The sequence below is a fragment of the Antennarius striatus genome, chromosome 7, assembly GCF_040054535.1.
Source record: "Antennarius striatus isolate MH-2024 chromosome 7, ASM4005453v1, whole genome shotgun sequence".
NCBI classification, from domain to species: Eukaryota; Metazoa; Chordata; class Actinopteri; order Lophiiformes; family Antennariidae; genus Antennarius; species Antennarius striatus.
In genome coordinates, this window is record NC_090782.1 from 16,604,850 (window position 1) to 16,629,331 (window position 24,482).

General features: G+C 38.3%; 2 protein-coding genes across 3 annotated transcripts in view; one reads left to right on the forward strand and one right to left on the reverse strand.

The window, feature by feature from the left end:
• Positions 1 to 24,482, reverse strand: part of psmd1 (proteasome 26S subunit, non-ATPase 1) — a 36,834-nt gene that overhangs the window by 4,740 nt on the left and 7,612 nt on the right. The window contains exons 17-21 of the mRNA XM_068319058.1: positions 12,592 to 12,706; positions 9,949 to 10,065; positions 7,524 to 7,626; positions 2,097 to 2,266; positions 188 to 280 (exon numbers count right to left, since the gene is read on the reverse strand). Coding sequence (XP_068175159.1) covers positions 188 to 280; positions 2,097 to 2,266; positions 7,524 to 7,626; positions 9,949 to 10,065; positions 12,592 to 12,706 — 598 coding nt within the window. The remainder of the gene's footprint in view (positions 1 to 187; positions 281 to 2,096; positions 2,267 to 7,523; positions 7,627 to 9,948; positions 10,066 to 12,591; positions 12,707 to 24,482) is intronic.
• On the forward strand, positions 17,169 to 23,386 carry htr2b (5-hydroxytryptamine (serotonin) receptor 2B, G protein-coupled). Of its 2 annotated transcripts, none has more exons than XM_068319677.1 (4): positions 17,169 to 17,582; positions 17,914 to 18,490; positions 21,079 to 21,279; positions 21,518 to 23,386. In XM_068319677.1, exons 2-4 carry the CDS (start codon positions 18,229 to 18,231, stop codon positions 22,474 to 22,476), a joined length of 1,422 nt encoding a protein of 473 aa, XP_068175778.1. In that variant the 5' UTR covers positions 17,169 to 17,582; positions 17,914 to 18,228; the 3' UTR covers positions 22,477 to 23,386. The 2 variants fall into 2 exon arrangements, with proteins under 2 accessions (XP_068175778.1, XP_068175779.1); XM_068319678.1 differs by having other exon boundaries at positions 21,079 to 21,260; positions 21,518 to 21,736.

Genomic DNA, 24,482 nt, shown 5'->3' on the forward strand with positions numbered 1-24,482 from the left:
CTTGCTAAGAGAATCTAGGATTGTTAAAATGCAGCCACTGAGAAAAATAGGTCACAGATGCTCAAATAATAAATATAATATTCAAGAAAATTATGGGTCTGACGGGAAGGGTTCAAGATTTTAGAGAAGACTCACTTTCAATAACTCATTTTACAAAAGGGAGGTGAAACAAGCTGAGGAGTCTCACCTTCTCTTTCTCCTTCTCCTTGGGAACCTCCAGAGCAGGTGGGTACGCAAAAGTGGATGGCTTGCAGTTGGAACGGTACTGCACCTTCGGCATCTGAAGAAGACGACAGAGGAAGAGAAGACGGTCAGTAAACAGTTGACAGATCTGTCCATGATCTATGGATCCGACCTGGACAGACTGTTCTTTTCAGAGACTGGGGTCACAGAACAATCAGCTGGTGGCATCATTGGTTGTTCAGTCCAACTCTTTCTACAGATGTTCTGTCAATAGATGACGAATAATACTGACTTTCATCCAACATCAGCCTGAGTGAATAGATTTATATGTATTCTTAAATATCTCAACCAAATCTGTGACTATTACATCCGTTAAGTTTTAGCATATCAACTATGGGGGGGGGGAATTCATTTAAAATGAAAAATCATTTTCTTCTTTTGTTTCTCTGGTAAACAAAACTGAGGAGTACCAATTTTCAGCTGGATGTTTATATTGTGTGAAAAACAATATTTTGTTTACAAGACAATGCTGTGAAGAGACTAATTAGCATAAACTGTAAATTCTAATTCTTAGATATCAAATATAAATACAACCGAGATGTTTTGTAAAATGTTTTCAAACTCGAGGCCAAACCTCACAGTTTGAAACTATGAATGTTAAAACTCCAAAAAAACACATTGAATCCAATTCTTTCTTACAGGCAAATTCATCATTTTTGTAGGAACCCTGTAACGTCATGACCTGGGAATCACTGGACAGGTGTGGAAAAAATCTAAACCTCAAGGCTCTAATTCCACAAGGAATTACAAACATGTTACAGTAGATGTTCCGCATGTATCAAGTTAAGTTCTGTTTAATGTGAGCTATCAAATTATAACAGTGTTTCGACCTTCAAATGTTAAACAGTCTTCATGGTGCAACAGAGCAGAAGATGTGACCAGGGACCAGACTCTTCATCTTTAACAAAAGACAACTCAGCCAATTTACTGTAGCACGCATGCAGAGAAAGACATAGTGAGGAGATGAAGTCACTCCTCGTTGATTCTATTTCAGTACAAGTTTGCTTCTAAATGACAAGAACTTTCATTGTCCAATAAAGAAAAGACTGCAATTAAACAAGTATCAACGAGTGATGGCTGGGTCTGTCATACCCTTCTTTCCCCAACTTCCTTCTGCACTATCTCTTGTGTATTTTTGGAGGATTTACACTGAGTATACTTTCAAGAGTCTTGTACAGCTGTGGTTCCGCAAGATTCAAAAGTGTCTGTGGGTGTCCCTACTGCTGATTTGGGTAGTATGAAGAGCTGATGCCAGTGTAACGTCTGCTAAAAAAAACAGTGTGTCAAAGTGATCCCTTGGCATTAGTGTGCGTGTGGCAGTGGGCCAGAACAGACCCGTCAGGAGTGTCTCTTTATGGATAGGCTGCTGCTGACAGCTGTTGCAAGTCAAGAAGCTTAATAGTTTCTGCACCAAAAGCAAAACCAAATACAAACCGAGCAGCTGAGTTGCCCTTTTCAGTCAAGTCACTTCATTTAAGATATATACTTTATTAATCCCGGAGGAAATTGCACTTATTATTGCTCTTTTAGCAACGATATTTCTTAGATATTTGCAAACTAAGCATAGAGATTGGAGTCCAAATTACTCAAACGTGTTAAGGGTTACGAAAGAAAATCTAGATTGATGTTGAAGTGTTGGATGGTGTAGGTGTAGTTCCCTGCTTTTGCTCAATGCTTCTAATGGAACTTCCTCTTATATGACATAGGATACCAGCTTTTTATAATAGTCTTGCTTGATGCTTTTAACACTTGAAGGATTTTCGAAATCCAATATTTTAAAATCTGTTTGAAGAAGGTGATGTTTTATGGCTTTTAGACACACACAGACATGCACAGTCTAGTAGCTTCAGTACCTTGAGGTCCTTGTTGAGGCCAATTACAGCAGTCGGTGTGAAGGCTAGTGACAGGAAGTGAGACAGGGGGAACCAGAACCAGAACTGAGTGAAGACAAGCAAGCCAACCATTGATGGCATGTGAGTGTGACCCGTCCTGGACTGCAAAGAGATAGTGACGTTACGTCCACCTGGAGATCAGAGGAAAAAGCGGAGGAGATCATTTCAGTGTTAAGGACTATACCTATAATAATCCTGGTCACTTGTTGGATACAACAAAACAATAAAGGAAAATAACTCTTTACAGGACAGTAAGAAAAACTTCTTCTTTTGGGAGTAAAGTCTTGATTTTACTCCCCAAAAATTCCTCCAGAATTTTTTTTATCTACATGATGCTGCAAATACTTGATGCCATGTGGAGTCTTAAGAGTAACTTATTTTGCTCACAATATACGTTCAAGCACAGTATGGAAAACAAATTACCAATACCATATTTCATCTTTCAGAAACATCAAGTCCTGAAATATGAGTGGACGAGGAAAGAAACACGTAAGAGGAGAGAAGAGTGGAGCAACGGGCATTGAGTATAATATATTGTATGCCCTCGAGTAATAATTTCAAAGGGACGTCAATTAAAAATGATAAAGAGCGTCATCCAGCTCCATCTGTTCATTGTTTATAACACACTACAGTGTTCATGACACCTTACAGAGCTCCGTATAATTCAACTCCTAATGTGAGTAAATAAAATACTGAAAACTTCAAACTAACTCGTCACGCAAAAAACCCAAATGTTCAATTTGAAACTACTTCATTTCAAACTGGTATGAAAGTTAAAGGAGTGAGGGGCTAATGACTGCAGTCAGACAAGTCCTGAGACTTCACGGTCATTTCAAGATGTACCTTTGTATTTATTTTGTGTTACACTGAACAGCATCTAGTGTTATGTCCACAACAGAGGGGAAGATTGAGAAAGGAGTTGGACACAGGCAGGATCAACCTTTCTGTAGGGATAAGGCAACTTTTTAACGGGATAGAATCCCAGAGAGAAGCCCATATACATTGTAAATTAGATCTTAGACCCTACCTTGAAATCACTGTTTTTCTTTAGGGGCTAATTTTTCTGACGCTACTGAGGTGATTTAATTAAGCGGTCTTATCTTGACATTTGAACCAGGACTGGAACAAATACAGTTTGACAATGTCCACAAAGACTTACGTGCTTAAATAGAGCTTCTGTTTTTGCCAACTCTAAGTTGGGTGGTTTGAAAGAACAACATGAAAACTATAGGGAGAACATGTTTTATTACAATTATCAGAAACAAAGCCCTAATAATTGATGAACCTTATTGGACTGTATCAATGTAAGGGTTAGGGTTAGCATCACTAAAAGGGTCTGAACTTTTAGGGCTGACACAGAGTAAGAAAAACAGAATACTGTAATACAGCCTGGGTTATAAAAAGCATAGATCATAAAACAGAGCTCCAAACATTGCTCATCAAATTAACCCTTGGGAACTGATTGGTACCAAAAGTGACATTTTTGTTGTTATGTTTTTCTTTCCCAATAAATCAGTCAATTAAAAGGCTAAATATATTAAATTTTGCCAGTCATTTTCTTTCAACTTTATTTTCTAAATTCCTTAATGCCTGTCATTGGAAGTGTATAGAATAGTAGATTGTCGCCGTGTACACACAGGAACTAAGTGGTACAAAAATGGTCTCATTGACTCCCATTATAACCACATATTTTTCATATGCTATAAGCATATATATATATATTAATATATTATATATGCATATTATATATATTACTATATACAATAATGCTGACATGTTATAATGAAACATGATCTTCATTGTCTGCAGCAAGCCACTGTCCCCACATTGACCCCACAGCCCAGACACAGACCCACCGTCTGTGTTTACTCCTCCTTCTTCTTATTTTCGTTCCTTCATTCACAACAACTACCTTCATGAAAGGTAGTTGGAGTGACAGGAGGACATGAAAAAGGACATGATTTGTTTTGCAGGTCTGTGTTTACACACCTGCAAAAATATGTATTTCCATTCATCCAATAGGTGAGCGGAGGCTTCTTTTGATCCAGCAAAAGTTGCTGGATCAAAAGAAGCCACAGTAGATGAATGGTCGCTTTTAGGGGCCGTTGTTCATTCAAACAATACATGCCTTCCAAACCAGCCAAGTACGGACTCAAAATCTGGGCTTTGTGTGATGTTCAGACCTCTTATGCGTGGAGGCTCCAGGTTTATACGGGGAGGTCTGCGTCAGCTCCGGTGGAGCGCAACCAAGGAATGCGTGTGGCACTTGAGCTCACTGAATCGCTCCAGGGCCACACGCTGACCACGGACACTTTTTTTTTTTTTACATCTTTTCCGCTGGCTGGGGGGGCTGGCTGTGCTCCCCCCGCAGCTCTTAGGCAGTAAACAGCGGCAAGTGCAGTCATCGTTGTTCGGATTCACGCATGAAGACAGCGATCGTGTCATATGTCGTTGTCGTCCCCCCCAAAAACAAAATAAACGTGCTTCTCCTGAGCACAAAACACCGGGAACCAGAGGTCCAGGAATCGGGGAAAAAACCCCCACAAATAATAATGGACTATAATCGCTGCAAAGGAGCCGTCGACCACCTGGACCAGGTATTTGCGCATCACTTATTTATTTCACTTACTGGTATTTATTTACTGTTACTCACTACGTTTGATTGTGCGTTATAGCAATAGCCTATGCACTTTATTTCGTTGAATATTTTTCTATTTATCAAGAGGGATGTGTGAAATTGTATGCATATCATTAGTGTAATTTGTTTTTCTTCCGCAGGCTTGTGGCACCTACTCCTGCAGCCGGCAAACGCGCCGCTGGCCCATGTGTCTTTTTTATCACATGGTCCATGTTTCCTGCTACAACGCCTTCCCTCTTTTCTTGTCTGTGTACCCCGGCTGGAACAGCTCTCGGTCCACGAAACGCCACCTTTTTTCGGAGCAGCTCGGCGCAGCGCTCGTCATCCCAGCAATGGAGAACCGACCGCGGATGCCTAGGGCACCGTTTTCGGCGAGCCTGGTCCGTGAAGTTCAGGGCCGGGCCAATCAAGAGGAAGATGGGGCAGGGGAGGAGCCACAGCCGGTCCCGGCCAAATCACGTAAGACTTGCATATGCTGTGCGCTGATCAGAAGGGAGTGTGGAGCCAGTGCGCAAAGTGTCACGCACATGCATGCAAGAGGCACTACAGGATTATCTGTGAGTCGTGTTTCAAGTGCCAGTAAACATTCATTCACACACACACACACATACACACACACACACACACACACACACAACAAAAACAACAACAAAACATACCATACCACGGCATACACTGCACAAATATTGTTCTTATGTTCTTATGTTTGCAATTTAATGAATGTTGAAATGTTTATATGTATAATAAAATATATAGTTGTACAAAGGTCTCATTTTTGTTTGTCTGCACCGGACACGTTGCCATGGCGAGGCGCATACAATTTCATGACATGATCCGTTTTGGACCATTAGCCAATGTGTTCATTAACTTTAAAATTCTCTTTGTAACAAAAATTAATTATGCATTAAAGTTAATATTGTTACCAATTACTGGCATGGTCAAGGTTGTAATATCTTTATCAGAAATATTTAACCGTATGCAAATTTTCCTAAATATTCCATATTTTGTGTTTTTCCCATTGGAAGAAAAAGAGGGTTGTAATGGCAAATTCCATGTAGACATATATAATAATAAAAAAAAACTTTATATCTATGAATAGGGCTGAAGTAATGGAAAAGATCAGATGCATTGAAAGAAAAAAATATTTGTGTATTGCATGTTTTTTTTAGACTTTTATGAAATGTCAATTTTTTGTCTCTTTGGTTAAAGTGTTTAGAAAAGCTAAAATTATCATTGTACCAAAAACTAATAATGCATTAAAGTTAATAATCCTACCAATTGTTGGTATGGTCAAGGTTGTAGTATCTTTATCAGAAGTATTTAACTGTGCACTAACTTTTGGAAATATTCCACATTTTGTGTTTTTCCCATTGGAAGAAAAAAAGGTTATAATGGCAAATTCCATATAGACATATAAAATAATAAATAAAACTTTATATCTATGGATAGGGCTGAAGTAATGTAAAAGATTGGTGCATTGAAAGAAAAAAATATATTTCTGTATTACAATTTTTTTTAACACTTATGAAATGTCAATTTTTTGTCTCTTTGGCTAAGGTGTAGAGCCATTTTAATCTGTACCTAAGGGTTAAATATAATTACCTACGCATCTCAAAAAGATCCAACACCACGTAATCAAACTGAGTAATCACGGGTATGTCTGACATTCGAACAGGAATTGTATGTTTCCTTTCCAAATGTGTTTAACTACAAGGTGCACACTGATCTACACCGAAAGGTTAAACACAAGAGACACAGAGAGAGTTTAGCATGAAGCACAGGAGGCAGAGAGAGGACAGTGTCTGCAGTATTACAAATTAGACCAGCGGTCAGGGTTTGTCTGGATGGTCTCATACAGGACCATCTTGACATCTTTGCTGAGTTCATTACCGTTAATGTGCCTGATTTGATACATGATTGAGGTCCTGCCTCCTATCAAGAAGGCTAATCTGCTTAGAACACAATAACCATCATGTTCTGTGGCAGGACGAGTTAATCAAGAAGCAATTTTATGAACTATGAAAAAAATGTATTAGTCACAGCATCTCAAAAACACACATATCCTTTGAGGTAACAGTGCAAACGCTAGAACAAATCCATTTTGTGTAACTCAAAGCACCTGATTCAGACAGCAGTGCATAAACAGAGCTGTTTTTTCTCTGGCTTAGCACACAGGGCTTTATGTTGATATGACAAATTGGGTTTCTACTCCTGAATGTATTAAAGGTTTGTTTATATGTGTGAATATGGGGTACTCTGCTTTTGTTCGACTGTGCAGCTCTCAATGTGATGAAATGCAGTTCTTTAGGACCTCACACATACAAATATTGTGTATGCTTGTGTCCACAAACACTACAGACAGACACACAAACACAGAGAGTATCAGACAAACACTAGTCACTAGGGGGAGACCAAAAAGCCATATGGCTGAGAGCAGCCTTGAGGTAGGAACTTCAGGCGCTAATGCACCTTGGCATGATTTGTTCCAGAGACGGTGTGCAGGCGAAAAAACCAGAGAGGGTTACTTGGTGTCTGCCTGACTGTAAAGGACTCCAATTATGGTGCACATATAGAAAATCACATTAAAAATCACAGACCTGCATTATAGTTAGAACAGTCACCTTAAAATTGCACTGAACAAAATCCAAACATACTGTTTGGTCTCTCTTGCATGGTGATAGATGCCCACTCATTAAAAGTGGCTTCTCTCCAGTTAGCTTTGTCCTCTGCAGTTCTGTTTGCACACTAACCTGCATCAAGGATTCCCTGGGCCAGGATGGCACCAAACTTTGCCATAACATCATCATGTTTATCGTTGATCACCTTTGCATAGAGTTGCCTGAACTGGTTCACCTACAGAGTGAAAGGAGGAAAATTTGAGTACAACTCCTGTGTTCCTATGACATCAAAATTACAGATACTGTTAATATCCACTGTGATATTTTCAGTATTTTTCGGATGTTGTTGATGTTGCAAAAGTGATGAAGGTGAAGTCTGATGTAATAAAATGTCCAGAAAAGATTGAAATAAACTGAATAAATAAAAAAGGGAATACCATCTGTCTTTATTTGTCCACACACTCTTCAAACTTTCTTTGCATGTGGTTACATTTTTTGGTTAGTCATACACACAGTTTTTTTTAATACAAGCCCCAGGACACAACACACTAAGGGCCTGTAGGCATGCAATTAGTAACACATCACACAAGAAACAGTAGGGGGAGGCAGAGTGACGGGTCGCGCACGGAGGGTTGTGCCCCAAGTGAGAAGCTTGTGGGTTGGACGGCGCCTCGCCCAAAGGCGCCTCGCCCAAAGGCGCCTCGCCCAAAGGCGCCTCGGCAGTGACTGGGAGGTGAGCTGACACCTCCCACCGTCAGCTCACGCTCCGAGGGATGTCATGGCGGGAGTGGGACTCGAACCACCAACGGCTGGGCGATCCGTCTTCAAGGCATCTGCTCTACCGCTGAGCCACTGCCGCCCCCATTTCAGTGTGGGTTGTATGATTGCATCAAACTGGGCAAGGTTTGCGTCTCCTTGCTATGTAAATACAAGTAGAGATGTGCTGTATGCCCTGCCCCCTGTGCTTCATATTCTTTACATCAATAACAACAGAAGCCAGCATCAGGGCTGGCACATCCTGAAATTTCGCTGATGACACATAATTGAGAAAAAAAAAAGATTCGTCCGAGTATGGGCTGTTAAAGAGTCGTCTCCAACCATCAATAAAGGAGTTTGGTATTGAAATAGCTGATCCCATTATATCGAATTACTGGTGCAGACATTGGTTAAACTTGAAATTTGATACAAATTCAGATGAATGTATTTGTAATTGTAAATCAATTTCCGAAGAAAAAAACAGAAACAGTCTTTGTTATCTACGTATGACTGCCTTGAAATTGCAACATGAACATTAGGATAAAAAACTTTAAAAGCACATATTGAAGGCAGTTGGTTAGATGATCTTTGTTCCCAACACCCACAGACCCACCTGCTTTACTTTGGAAGTCTTTTAAATTTCATTTCGAGGGCAATTTTTTCCCCCATAGGAAAAAAAAAATCCTGTGTCATGTGCAAAAATCTGCTTTATTTGTAGATGAAATCACCTTAACTTTACATTTATGGTTGATTTCTTGGTTCATGTAACACATAAACCATGCATACATGTATCTTGAATGCTCACGACCCCCTTAGTATTCTATTATATGTCTTCAACCCTAGTTTTATTGTAATGAACTTGTGTTGTTGATCTGTCTTGTGTTGCTGTTTGAAAACACTGATCTAGGATGGAAAATGACTGAATTGAGCTATGTTTTAATTTGGTTGTCAGTGTCACAGAATAGAATACAATTCCTCCAATGTGCACTCCGTCAGTACATCATGCATAGCAAAACCACATAAAAAATACTACACCCACCATAACTTTGTGTTACCTGTGGCAACCTAAGTATTTCTCTTGCCAGATTGAAACTGAGTAAACACTTTTGGTAGTTCTTAGCCAATTTGGCCCCATTCAGCACTCTAAAACTGGAGTCAATAGACTTCTGTCTACAACTATGAAGAAGAGTGAAATTACAAAGACTAAGATGTTGAAATAAACAGTTGAGGTTCTAATGCCTCCTGACATTCCACTGCTGAAAAAGTCTGCCTCTTGCACAATCCAGCATACCGCCTTGATCTTAAAAGACTGTTGCTGTGCAGATGAGGAGTCTGTGAACATGTGTTTGGAAAATTGCAACCAACTATGAAAATGTTAAACTTTTGCCTGGACTAGTCACTCTACAGGCTTCTATGACATTGATCGTTTCCCCCCTGTGGCAGTTCTGATGCTTGCCATTTTTAGTAAAGTCATTTTCATTTTCCCTTACTCTTTTCTCAGCAAAAAAAACCCCCATTTGGTCTCAGTGTTATTGTACACGATTATAATAGTCACTGAAGAATAATATTATTTCACAGAAAACCAAAAAGCCAAAGTTATCAAAAGAAGAGCAGGGTGCCAGATCATCTCAACATTACTCACACTGAAAATAACGTTTCTCTGTTGTTTAATAGGGGAAATACTGTAGGTATCTAAAAATGTAGATATCAGTTATTGCTAGATTGAAATTGAAAGCCTCATTGACAACTATGAAGCAATCATATAAATCTTAGAAGGTGACCCAACACATTTGACACTTACTTTGGGGCAGGTGACTTCAGTCTGTTGGATCATGACGAGGGCAGAGGCAATGAGGGCACCCTGTCTCACATAATTTACTGGGTCGTTGGTCATGGGTTCCAGAAGATTAATCGCTTCCTGTGAAGAGAAAGGCATAAAAGAAAAATTAGAAATGTAACTTAAAGTAAATTTTACTTGCAGTGAACAGTTACCTAACCACTGTACAACAATCAGATGTGGCTTCAAATAAATTAAATTACTTGCACAGGAAAGTGAGATGACTTTCCTGTGCAAGTAATTCAAGAAAACAAAATTTACATTAACTGGTCACAAGTAGATTACCGGCATCATCAGATACTCAAGGTGTGAGAAAGACACAGTAAGACCTGAGTATCTAATATCTAAAATCTTCATGTTAGTAATGTCCTCACATGAAAATCGACATGAAAAGCAGAATGTGACTTCTTTGCTCTGTTCTGTTTCAGTCCCCAATAAGACCAACAGTGCAACAGGAGCATTCTGTTTGGTTAAATACAGGAACAGGGATTATCAACAGAGGCAACCAGACCACATAAATTAATGGCATTAATGTTCTCCATATCTAGTTGCCTGGGACAACAGCTGCAACACGCTCTGCCTCCCTCAGTTTCCTCCCAATAATCACAGTGAAAAACTGTGGTAGAGCCACCTCTTTCTTATTGTTATTTTTGCACTTTCAGCTGAGCTGTAATTGTTGTAACTCTTGTCACCAGAACAAGAGAGAGGAGTCAGCTTTGACGAAGAAAGAGAAACAAAGATGGTGACAATGGAGGTAAAATAAACCTGTTCCATCAGTGCTAAGCCATGTAACAGGATGACAAGTCAGGAATGCAGAGCCAACATGAGTCAACCACATCTTGCTCCTCTTTTAAATACCCTGTTGGGGGGGTTTCTTGTGGATATTTACTGTCAGGACCAATCAGCAGAGCAGGTTGGTACATATTGTGGCTGCTTGATCCTTCTAATCCGTGTACATTGGTAGAATCAGTTATTCAGGCATGTGCCTCAGTATGAATAGACTTCAAATCATATTCAATTAATCACAGTTAAAAGCTACCACAAGGTTTGTGCAAATAAACGTAAGAGCTGAGCACACCTTACCACAGCATAATTTCCAGTTTAAAATATATTTATTTAAACTGTATAACAGTATTCCAAAAAGCTGAAATGTTTCTTTTGAGTCTGTTTACAGGCACCATGGTTACAACTAATGTGTGGCAAAATTGTTGATATCTGTAAAGTGACACACCTTTATCATTCACCATGGTGCAAAAACTCAAAACTCAAAACACATTAAAATTTACATGAGAATGTAAGGAACCAGGTCACATCTCAATGGACTACTGGTTCCTCATCAAAAAACTGCTTCAGCCCCGGTTTCTCTTATTAGTTTAGATATTGCCAGTGTTTTGCCAATTCTCTTTTGTCTTGGAAGTGATATCAGCAACACAACTCCTATTTCCAGGTAAACAATGGTCCCCTCAAATTCAAAATCAGCATTAAACTAACCAAAAGCTGCGCCCCTGTGCACTGTTTAGTATTTGCTCCAGTCGGGACACTAGAGCAGTAAGGTGTGCAAATGATAACAACAGAATGTGTTCCCTCTAAACAGGTGACCCACTTCTCTTGTCACAACAACAATATTCTCATTAAGGACTTTCTGTGCTCAAAGTAATATTGTGGAAAAGTCGAGCAGCAGGGTTTTGGAGCAGATCAACCCTGTAGCATGCATCTGCCTATTTGTTCCAAAAAGATTCAATTGGTTGCTTGCAGCCTACGGATGCAATAAGCCATAGTTGGCTGTGCCGTCTGAGATTTATCAGCCAACACCATTGGGACAGTCAGGCTCTGGCAACACCATTCATTTATGACTGCTTTACAATATAACAATGAACCCAAGGATAATAACAGGGTACAGCGAGGTTACTGTGCTTCATGAGTTTTTAACTGCTGAACCTCTACTGAAATAAATGAAGCATACTATAGATCGCAAGTCAAATAGCTATTTTATGTTTTAATCATTACATAACAAAGATAATGGCTGAAGCAAGCTAAACCACGAAAAACACCTGGAAATGGTAAGAGCTTGTCTTTTGAGCAACTCCATTTCATCCATTTGATTAAATTCTAGCACAATTCTACATTTGTTCTGTTGACATTGTTATATTTAAACAAATTACTTTTGTTAAGGATACGAGACAAAATGTCATCTAAGCTTTTCTTGTAAAGCCTCAAAAGGAATATACAACAGGAATGTGCTTTTGGGCCGACATCTCATTAAATAGGATTTCATTACTTGGATCTTGAAACTGAGCCAACAAGCAAAAAGGTCTGAACCAATTTGTGCGACTGTATGATGTATATTTCCAGTTCATCAGTGTGTACAGCAATGGAAGCAAGAAGATAAATATAAATCCACGAATCATGTCTTGATTTTAATTAACCTCAAATAAAGAGAAAGCTACATTTTATTATGAAACAGGACTTTATTATAGTCGTTTCACCCATTCACACAAGAGTATTCATCGGCTGTTACTAAACTGCATTTTCTAGGTTAATTTAAAGAGACACCAAACAAAATAAAAAAAGATGAAAATGATGGGGGATCAAGGGAAAGGCACTCACCTTGTTGCCTGTTCCAGCACAGCAGATGCCCAGAGCCATGGCAGCCCCACAACGTACATGAGGGTTGTAGCTCTCTGACAAAAGGGACACCACGCTGGGACACTGCTCAGGAGTCCTAAAGACATGTAGAATAAAAGAAATGAGGAGAAAAATGATTAGCAAAGAATCAGTGGGTGTGAATGACATTCTAATGAAATTTGAAATGTATGACAATGTATGAGAGACAGTTGCACAATTTGTGCCCACAAGACTATAAACGCTAAAGCATTCACCAAAGTGATTGATGAAGTAATCTGTTTGATATAAAGTGCATTGAGCCCTTCAGCAAGAGAGCTGCATGAACCATTGCTGTAATCTCAAAAGGCTTGTTTGGGCAATCTTTAATAAGAGTGATATTTTATCAATACAGTGCCAATTTGTACAACACAATACAAATGGCTAAGAGCTACAATTCTTCATTGCCACTAAGACATTTTCATTTCCATTCATACTCAGATCCACAGGCTTACTGTTAAACTTGATTTATTTATTTATTTATTTATTTTATTTTATATACTGGTTTGATCCCCGGAGGGAAATTAAGAACGCACACTCTAGCTACTGATTCAAACGCATGCATACATATATATTTGTGAGTACAGGTCCCCGTATCACACACACACACACAAGGGGGCCTGTAGGCATGCAGGGGAGGTAGAGTGGCAGGCAGCTCCTTCTTGGTGCGCCTCAAATGAGCAATTTGTAAAGGGGACAGCACCTTGCTCAAGGGTGCCTCGGCAGTGCTCCAGAGGTGAGCTGACACCTCCCACTGTCAGCTCACCTCCGGGTATTTTTTGGGGGGCAGGAGCGGGACTCGAACCGCCGATCTTAAATCATAGGACGACCCGCTCTACCGCCTGCTTTACCACTGAGCCACTGCCGCCCTTTTTAGATAATTTAGATAATATTCAGAGAATGTTTAACTAATCATTAGTGCTGTCGGGCAATTAAAAAAATTAATCTAATTACAGGATTTTTAATTAATCTAATTAATTGCATTTTAATCTCATACCTGCTAAAGGCCCCCAAATAAAGAATTTGAATTCTAGGACATTACAAAATTGTAGTGCGTGACTAATCAATAGAATACACCATGAAGAGAAGATTTGAAATCCACATTTTTATTGGTTAAGTGTGCTTTATAAATGAAATTCAAAAGAAAAAAGGCCGAGCACATCAGCAAACCAATTAGGCCAGGTGCATTTCTCAAAAACGCAATACAAATACAGTTAAATAAAATAAATAAAATTCAGAAATAAAATAAGGCTAAGTCTCAAAAAGGCATATAAGCAGACTCTCAATCAAAATGAATACTAAAGCTGACTCAATACAGCAATTCAAAATGAATAGTATAACATGCCTCTAAATAAGGTAACTAAATAGCAAAATGCCAACAGGCATTTCCTAAGCTAACTTTACAGGAACTGACAACAGATAACTCATTGTCCTTGACATGTTTTGCATTTAAATGATACGTTAGGCTGGAGCTGCTTCGGGGATATGAAAATTCTCTTTTACAAAAGTTACAAATAATAATATTAATAATAATAATAATAATGGAATAGATTTATATAGCGCTTTTCTGGACACTCAAAGACGCTTTACATCGGATGCAATAGCCACAGCTGCCCTGGGGCAGACTGACTGATGTGTCTACAGCGCAGATTGGCAGCGCAGAATCACTGCGTTTTTGTTGATAGTCCCGTCTGTGTTCTTTTTATAAATAAACTTTCTGCCCAAAGGTCCGAGTGGGCTAGCCGTGCTCTCCTGTCAGTCACCCTGCCTTTGACTAATGGCGCAGGTATGAAGTGACGTAACACTGCAGCCTACGGGTCCCTCAATGGGACAAATTTGCCAATCGAGATTAATTGCATTAATTTGCAGCGTAATTAATCTAATTAACGCGTTAAAGTGACAGCCCTACTAATTATTCACAGGTCATAGTTTGGAAAAATAAAAGTTTCTTAGACAAACAAAATAATTAAATGTTGGACTTTAACTTTTGTCTCTAAAAGCAATCCAAGCCCTCATTTTTCTCCCAGTGGTGCTTGTAGTGGAATAGAATCACTGAGACAAACCTTTTAATCAAACATTTGCCTAAAAATATAAATGAGAATGTTGTGGGTACTCATTACATCCTTTCATCCTGTGTTGAGATTTTTTTCAGCAAATTAAATACAGATAAAAGAGTGAATATCCATATCTACAAATAAGGAGTCGAGATTTTTTGTCATTATCCATTAAAAAGCAAAAAAACCCCATTGTCATTCAGTTTAAATTGCCAAGATAATAGAGATGTAGTAGTGGCACTGAGCTTTTAAAAAAGGCATACAGATGTGGATGGCAGAGCACTCCACTTAATGTACTCTTGATTATATGACAAAAGTGTTACGAGTAAAATGGTTGCCAAGATAAGGACCACACACAATTATTAGGACATTCAAGTAGGTCAGAACGAGAGGCTTCAAGCAGCTGACAACGCCATTGTTAGCCCTTGAATCAGACACTATTGAAGACTGAACATTGAGGCTTAACTGCATCAATTTAGTTTACTACAGAAAAACAAATGTTTGGCATTCTGATTTCAACAAGAAAAAATAAATTCTATTGCATGTAATCTTCAGTTGATCCAACAGTTATATCAAATTTGAAAGAAAATAGTAAAACCTGTTTAACTCATTTTTTATAAGGATCTAACAGTAACTATCTTTTTTTCCTATATTCTTTTGTTTGATCCTTTTCAAATTGTTTAATCTAAAACCCTTTCAAACCTTTTTGAAGTAAGATAGGATAATGCTTCACCAATTGGCAAAAGCTGAAGAACTTGGACGGAAAGAAGAAACAGAAACACGATATCTCGTGTTTGTTAAGTCTAAAACAGGAATGTCTTTACTTGGAGCCAAACTAAATCATCCCTTTACTGGATGACAGTTCCAAAATCACTAAATTACCCGAAATTCTTTGTTAATCCAACAAAATCCATCATTAAAAAGAATAACCATCTAATTCACTATGATCTGAAGACAGTGACACCCCCCTTTCAGACTCACTGAATCAGAAATATTTATTTATCTTGCAAAAAATTCTAAAGGTTGTTTACTTGTCCAGTTCATGCATTGTATAACAATATGTGCATGTCTTTAAGCAGGTATGACTGACACAACGCTGCTATAGCTGCAGTCTAGCTCCTCATTGTTTACTGGTCCCATGTGACCAATGGAGTGGCATACACACAGAGACACACAACAGTCAACAAATGAAGCAGGATTACAGTTTTTATAGGTGGATTTTACCAAACTGAATGTGATCGCGGCAGCTACTAATACATAACCATTGTAAAACAGACTTAATTTCTTTGCTCCTGACCTAAATATATAGTGAAAGCATCTGAACCGTGTTTTAATAAATGGGCAAAGGGGCGACATAGGTATAACAGTTGGCACTTACAGTCAAGTCAACTGATATAAAATAAAATATTAACGACTAATGAATTACAAAGAAGAAACAAGAGAAAATCTGTTTGTCAGAAAAACACAAGAACTTTATTAAATGCAAATCAAAATAAGACTATATACTTATTAAATGGCAAGCTATTGAATCATCTGCTACTACATTGGGGGCAGACTACTGTTGCCATCAGAAGGTGTGTAAAATGTGTAGATTTGTTTTATCTGGATCACTAAAACTACGTGGCTTCCTCTTTTGCAGCTTCCTTCATTTTTTAGCAACACTGGCAGAGTTGGTGATATGAGATTTTCTCAATAATCCCAATATGCCTAATATGATCACAATATGCCCAGGCCAGTCAAGATAACAGAAATACACACACACACACAACATTACCATTTGAAACGTGTGGTCAAAATGCGTTCAACTGAGATAAAATGTTTTGTGTTCAATGCCCCCCCCCCCACCCTGAGTGAATTTGGCAGAAATGTTTTTTCATATAATATGGATAATAGAGTGTTTTTGGGGTTTTTTCTAGGAACCCCAGGGATATACATATTAAAATGGTAGTTACTGGCCAGGAATTTATCACATTTTGAAAAGCACAATTATTATCAGGTTACACTAAAATGGAGGGCTTATCTTCAGAAGTCAAGCATCTACCTTGAAAAGCAAAACAATTAGCGGACACTTGGAGAAACCACTCTGACAGCGGATAACCTGGACAAATAAACTAGTGTCAATGTCTACCTTATGTAGGGGAAACATCAAAAAGAAAATCTGATAACAGTATCATTCCTGAGCATCTAACAGGCAAAAGTCGTCACCCCATACACGGATACTAGAGTAGATCCCCCACCCCTGCTTGCTCGAAATCAAGGAGAGAACAGAAAGTGACAAATATAAACAGTAGGACGGCTGTGTTGAGGGAAATTGCCTCCCAGAACCCCTGGCATGTCGCCAGCACAAAGACATTCATCTGTTTAGTACAGAGTCTGACTCATGGGCAAGAAGAGGGGAGGGAGGGGAAAAAGACTGGAGAGAGTTGAGAGAAGCTGGAGAGAGAGCTGATCACAGGCTGTGAGGCAACGAGTCGGAATGGAGAAGCAGAGGAGCCACAACATCTGAAAGTTTTAAACCTGTGATCGCAGTTGGTGATGCGAAAAAAGACTGGGGGTTCCTCCAACATGTGGATGCAAAACAAATTCCACTTCATGGACTGCTTCAGTCAGAGACAGATTTAGGTTTTGCTGCAAAGGGAGGGTATTTTTTGGGGTTCCAATTTGTAGCGGGTGGGAATATATAGATGAGAAAAAGGAGCTTAAAAAAGCTATTTGACTAAGAGGTGTGCAAAAACTGAAATGTGATTTTGCACAGTTCTCCCAGCATAAAACACTGTTTTAGGCTTTTGAACGTTAAGACGTAACAGCTTGGAAAAATCACCCTAACCACTGAAAGGAAAAAGGAATAAAAAGGAATATGAATTGTTTTATCTTCAGGAGGAGGTAAGAAACTACAATTGTATTTATTGACACTGTTTTTCTTTTTATATAGAGTGTTTCTGTCCGAGGGCAATTCATGTGTAGACTAGGACTGAGGCACTTAACCTTTGTTTCTTCAGACAGAAAAAGCTGTCACTTTTAAATTATTTAGAAACTCAAGCAAATCTTGCCACACATGAATGCGGTCTTGATGAAAAATAACCGTAGCTTTTATTGTGATACACTTATGTATTATAGCATTTGTAACAAACAATTGTAACAATCTCATTGTTATGTCATCAATCAGACAAGTTGAAACAATCACTAAAAAAAGGCATTGCTTTCCTTTAAACAGACTTGTTCTTAAAAGTGGACATAGCGGATGAGACGACTGTCACCTGATCCCTGCTAAAATCTCCCTGTGGAAGTACTGGTTGTGGTGGGACTGCTGGAAGTACTTGGAGTTTTTTTTTAAAACCTCCAGCCAGCGGGTTAGCAAATATTCCCTTTGATTCATACGCAGCATAAGGGATGGAGCATCCTGTGCACTGATCCACCCTATCCCGTGCCCTTTCCTGTGGGACCCAGTGACCATGCTGACCAAATCTCCATCTCCAGAAAGATCCAAGCACCGACCCGCAATCAGGCCTGCTGTAACCTCGATAGCACCATGCCTCAAGCAGTCACAGCTCCACTTGAGACAAACAGTTCGCAGGCAGGAGAGGTGCCTGAACTTCAGCTGAAATGGGCTGCACTGCTCATTATCATGGTAATCATCCCTACTATTGGAGGAAACATCCTGGTCATTCTTGCTGTGGGGCTGGAAAGAAAACTGCAAAATGCCACAAACTACTTTCTGATGTCACTTGCCGTGGCTGACCTGTTGGTGGGAATCCTAGTGATGCCTATTGCCCTTGTCACGATTCTCTACAGTAAGTTTAGCATGGGGCATTTGTGTTAGATCAATCCCATGAAAAGATTATGATAGACTGTGAGCAACAGGTTAAATGATGTGGTACATACACTACTCTGTCCGAAGTGCTTCATGTCATAAGAGCTATAAAATCAAGTGGACTATTACGTATAAATACACAATGTCTAACGTGAATACATGTTTATTGGGTGGGTTCATAAGTAAATACAGGTGTTTCAGAAGGAAAGTTAAATTCTATTTAAACTTTATTAAACTAACCGATCTATTAAAAAAGCAAACAAAAGAAGAAAATTCCGAGCAGCACTAAATAAAACAGTCCATCTCAAAGCAAATTCTATATGACAGAGATTCTGGCCAACGTATGTTAAAGTCTAGTGACTTTTACCAAAAGGGAAATGATCTAGACCACTATTCCTTTTTAATACAATCGAAAAATACAAGTTATAGCCAAATGATTAAAGTTTAGTTTATTCACTCATGTTATTGTAAACAGACCAATCCAGGTTAAGTAGCTTCACACGTTGAAAATAAGATTCTTTCCTCATATTGAACTCTTCAGAAAACTGACTAATACGTGGATATATTCAGGGAAAAGGCAACAGAAGAGAGTAGAATGCTATTTGTGCATTTGAAGTTTTTAAATAAGTCAGCTAAACTACTTCTGACGTGGTAAATCCACCTCTGCTTCCGTACAGTGTCCCTGACTGTTTAGCTGCTGGCTAGTGCTTTAAGCAGCCTGACAGGACTAGGGCCCCATTGCACTAGGATTATGTGTCTAAACACTATTTTTTTCTGATCGTGTGGAATTCTAATGTTTTGACATTACAAATAATGAACAAAACCCTTACAATGCGAGTCATGAACTGAAACATGGAACTAATGCACAACTGGACAAAAATAACTATTAATACTCTCATATTGGTCAGTAGGTTCTGTCAAAGGGAATATAATTCGCAAGAACAAAAAATGTAACTGTAAACAAAAGAAAAATGATGAACCAACAACGCAGAAAGTAATAAGGTAACTTAAAACAAAGCTACAAATACCAGATACAAAATAAATAAAATAGAATCATATCACACTTGGCAGGCTGTTTAAAAGTTTAAAACTCATTTCAAGCTCACAGAACATTCAAGATTGACAAAAGGATAAACTATTGCAATTCAAACCGTTAAGCACAAGTGCGACTAATTTACAGATCAACTTGTTAGAACATACAGGCATGTTCCACATCTGCTTGGCAGATTAATTCAAAGCAAACTCTTGCAAAATGTAAGGAATCTGTTTGGTTGAAGCATGTGATTTATGAAGGGTTGTGAACTTAAAACATAGCACTGACGGTTAATAAAAAAAATGAACAACAACTTTGAGAGAAAACATGATTTGGTGCTGCTTCCTAAAATAGTGACATTTGCAAGGCATCTTCAACGAAAACATAACACCAGGCTCATCAACTAACCACTCTGTTAACCGTATCAGACATTTTTACTACTTCTCCGTTACATAATCTCTTCTCTTTAAAGAGCTGTTGGACAGAGTACATGTTGTACTATAATATGCTTATATAGCAATGGGTTTTGTTTGACTTAACACAAAAACCATAAAAAGAAAATACAGTGGGTAATCAAAATAGATTAAAATTGTAGTCTAAAGAATATTGCAATAAGATTCATTTCTATGGAAGGCACTGACCATGGCCTTCTGGAGGAGAAGCTAATCTCCAGAAATTTCAAATGTTTATTTTTGCCGGCACTGTTGGAAGACATTTTAAAATGCAAATCATTAAAAAAACAAAAAAAACCTGAAAACTTTCCTTTACATGAAGTTTTATCTCAAATACAGAAAAAAGTGTTGGCCGTGTCTTTTCTGTCAAAAATAAGGTTTTAAAAAGTCTTCTGAGTATTTATTAAGACTTGGAAACACTGGATCTTTAAACACAAGAATATATAACTAATAAAAACAGCAACACTTTATTTCACTTAAGTAAAATAAAACAATCCATTTTATTGTCCTGCAAGCTACCCACTGATTGAGGTTAGGTTGGGACCAAGCACTGCAAAAGGGCACTACTTTTAAAAAAAGAACTATTTGATGAATAAAACAGAGACGAAAACTTCTGCAAAAACTTTGAGCCAAACATTTCTCCAGTTGTATCACAAAAGAGGTGAAAGGAAAAAGAAGAATGTCCAAAAAACAAAATAAATAATGCAAAGGAATATTTCCAACAACAGTCTTTTATATTGTTAATGGGGGACGGGCCAAAAGCCAGAACAATTACTTGCCAATTTTATGCCTGGAACTGAAAATAAACACTACTGTTGAGCATAGTCTCCAGCACATCTACATAAAGAGCTTTTAGCTCCATAAACAGTCAATGAACCCTCCCTTTTCCAGTAAAGTCATTCCTCACTCAGATAAACAAACATCAATAGTTTGCATGAGAGCCACTTTTAATCCCTTGCCATGTGTACATCTGCCATAATACACTGGAAGTGTATGAAATCAAATTCTTTTTAAAATGACAAGGGGTTATAACGTAACTTACTGTTTCAATGGACTAATTTATTTTTTTTGTCTACTTTTTAGACTCTGAGTGGCCTCTTCCAGAACCCCTTTGCCCCATTTGGCTGTTTCTTGACGTGCTGTTTTCTACTGCATCCATCATGCATCTATGTGCCATTTCACTGGATCGCTACATCGCAATCAAGAAGCCAATTCAACACAGCCAGAACAAATCCAGAGCCAAAGCAATGGTGAAGATTGCACTGGTGTGGCTCATATCCATTTGTAAGCATATCAATCCAGATTCCCTTAACTAAGTCTTTTTTACAAGATTATTTTTCACAAATAAAATGTGTTCTAGGTATAGACATGATTTATTTAAGATCTGCTAATCACACTAGTGATAGAGTGACAAACCAGAAATTACGTGTGGTCATTATATTCAACACTATAATGTAAATGTTAGGTGTAATAGACAATTTCCCACATTCTGCCATTATCAATTGTTCATCTCATTTTTCAGGTATTGCAATCCCAATTCCAATTAAGGGGCTCAAGAACAACCATTTTCCCAACAACATCACGTTTAACAGCAACCATACATGCCTACTGAAAACAGACACTTTCCGGGAGTTCATCATGTTTGGCTCTTTGGCTGCGTTCTTCATCCCTTTGACCATCATGATGGTCATTTACCTACTTACTGTCCAGGCATTACGCAAAAAAGTTTATTTGCTCAAGTCAAAAGTGACTCAACGATTAAATTACCCAACAGTCTCAGCCTTATTTCAAAGAGACCAAGTTGTGACTTCACCACAAGTTGAGAAACAGGAGATGTTGGATAGCAGACTTCCTAAAATGCATGAAAAAACAAACGCAAGCATAACAAACTCTCCAACTGGAGATGAAATATGCTTTCGAAGAATGTCAACAATGGGCAAGAAGTCAATGCAGAATCTGAGCAATGAGCAGCGTGCTTCAAAGGTGCTGGGCATAGTCTTTCTCCTGTTTGTAGTCATGTGGTGCCCTTTCTTCATTACTAATATTACATCTGTGCTGTGTGCCACCTGCGATATTCGTGTAATTTCCCGCCTGATGGAGATCTTTGTATGGGTGGGCTATGTGTCATCAGGTATTAACCCGCTTGTCTACACCTTATTCAACAAAACTTTCAGACAAGCATTCACGCGTTACATCACCTGCAATTACAAAAACTGTGCCAGTCTTGAACCAAGAAGACCCTCAAGGGTGTCAATTGCAGATCGGACCCTTACAAAGCTTTCTTTAAGATCTTCCATGGCAGAAAACTCTAAACTGTTCATGAAACGAGGAATGAAGAATGGCATTGGAGGAGTTAATTACCAAAGTCCACTGAGGTGCCGGCAAACACATACGCAGTTATCAACTGGTGTTGTGCTGGACACAATGCTTCTGACTGAGAATGAATGCGGTAGGCACAAAGAACATGTAAGCTGTGTATAGACATATCAATGAAAATGGAGCAACTGAAGTGAATTTATGGTGTAAAAAATATTCAAAATGTATGATGACTGAAAGATTGGAATCTGCCTCAAAGTTAAATCATTTAATGTCTTGTATTTTCTGTACACTACGCAAGAACAAATTCTGAATTGTTGCTGTCTGCTGTTTGTTTACAGGCAATTACGGTGTTAACAAGTCAAAAACACTTTGCAATTGTGATGAAATTGGAAACTTTTCTGAACACTCATAATCTATTCCTATGGTGAGCATTTTGACTGGGCAAACTAAATATACAGTAAACCATCACAGAATGTCCTCATATTCAATTAAGAAATCTACAGCACTACCTTTCACCTCTCTTTTGCACACACATGATTGCATTGCACTCTAGAAATGACACAGCTTATATGCTGGACAGCATTCTTGAATGTGTATTACAGCCTAGTGTTTTTATACGTTACTACATTTCAAAAAAGTACATACTAGGAAAACAATCTGGTTTAAAAGAAAACCCACAGATGCTCAATAAACTATTTTCTGTGTATCTGAACTCAAAAACAAGTTTAATTCAATATAATCTGTCAATAATACAACAGCTGATATTTGCATTAAGCAGTTATTTTAGAAGCATGTAACATTTTTTCTTTTCATGAAATAAAGTTCAACAAGAAACAGTTCAAAATTCAACAGGACAACCAAATGGTATAAATCAGTGAGCTTCTAATGATTAGTTAAAATTAAAAGGCATCGACAATTTGCGAAGCCTATTGTTTTTAAGCCTTCTATAGCCATGAATTGCAGCTTTTAGTTTTATGTAAGCAAGACTACTGCAAAAATTCAAAACACACACCCAAAGTGAAATCCAGATAGCACAATAACATAATAGTGTTTGACCAATATGGCAAGATATTTGAGTCTGAATAAAGGTCTATGACAATCTAACACATCCATTTTGCAATGAACTGAGTGCCTTTTAAAATTACCTATAGTATCATAGTCCCGATTTGTGAGAATAGCAAGGACTAAAGACATTTGACAAGCTGTGTTCCTTGTGTACAAGTGTGCATGTCTGTGGAGTGAAGGGACTTATCCTTGAGCTACTAGGGTGGGAAGTTGGAGGCCATCTGAATTATTCTGGTTCAGAAGTCTTTCTAAACACAGTGAGATTTACTCCAAGTTTATCTAGCGGCCAACTGATCACATAGACTATCACATAGCCTTTTTAGGACTTAAAAATCTGACACTGATATTTGTGTACAGGATAGGCTGGCTATTTTGATTTCCAATTGTTAATTTTTTGCAGCTTAACGGGGATGAATCATTCTAAGGGCACAGTAAAGAAAATGTCATTTATGAAGTACACTATATAGGCAAAAGTATTAGCTCACCTGCTTTCTCAAGCATATGAACTTCACTTGCATCCCATTCCTAGTACAAATGATTTAACATGATGTCGGTCCACCTTTTGAAGCTATAACAGCTTCAACTCTTCTAGGAAGGCTTTTCACAAGGTTTAGGAGAGTGTTTATTGAATTTTTAAAATAATTTTTCCAGAAGGCCATTTGTGAGGTTGGATACTGATGTTGGACAACTCACAGTATCCGCTCAAATTCATCCCAAAGGTGTTCTGTTGAGATGAGGTCAGCACTTTGTGCAGGCTGGTGAAGTTCTTCAACGACAAACTTGCTCATAAATGTTTTCATGGATCATTGTTATTGCACAGGTGACTTCCTATCAGTGTACCATGCTAGAAGTAAGGTCCTGCGAGTGACCAATTCAAATGTTAGTTGAAGTTTTCTACATGCCTGGGTGCTTGATTTTGTACAATTGTGGCCATGGAAGGGAACTGAACACCCAATTCGAATGTTTTGGATAGCTCAGTAAATGCTTTTGGCAATATAATGTATGTTCTCCGGTAGAAGAATACAATTCATGATGACCAAAATTTAACTTTAAGTTTTAGGCAAGAGCACATCTAGTTCTCCTTTCATTCCATGGAAAAGTTA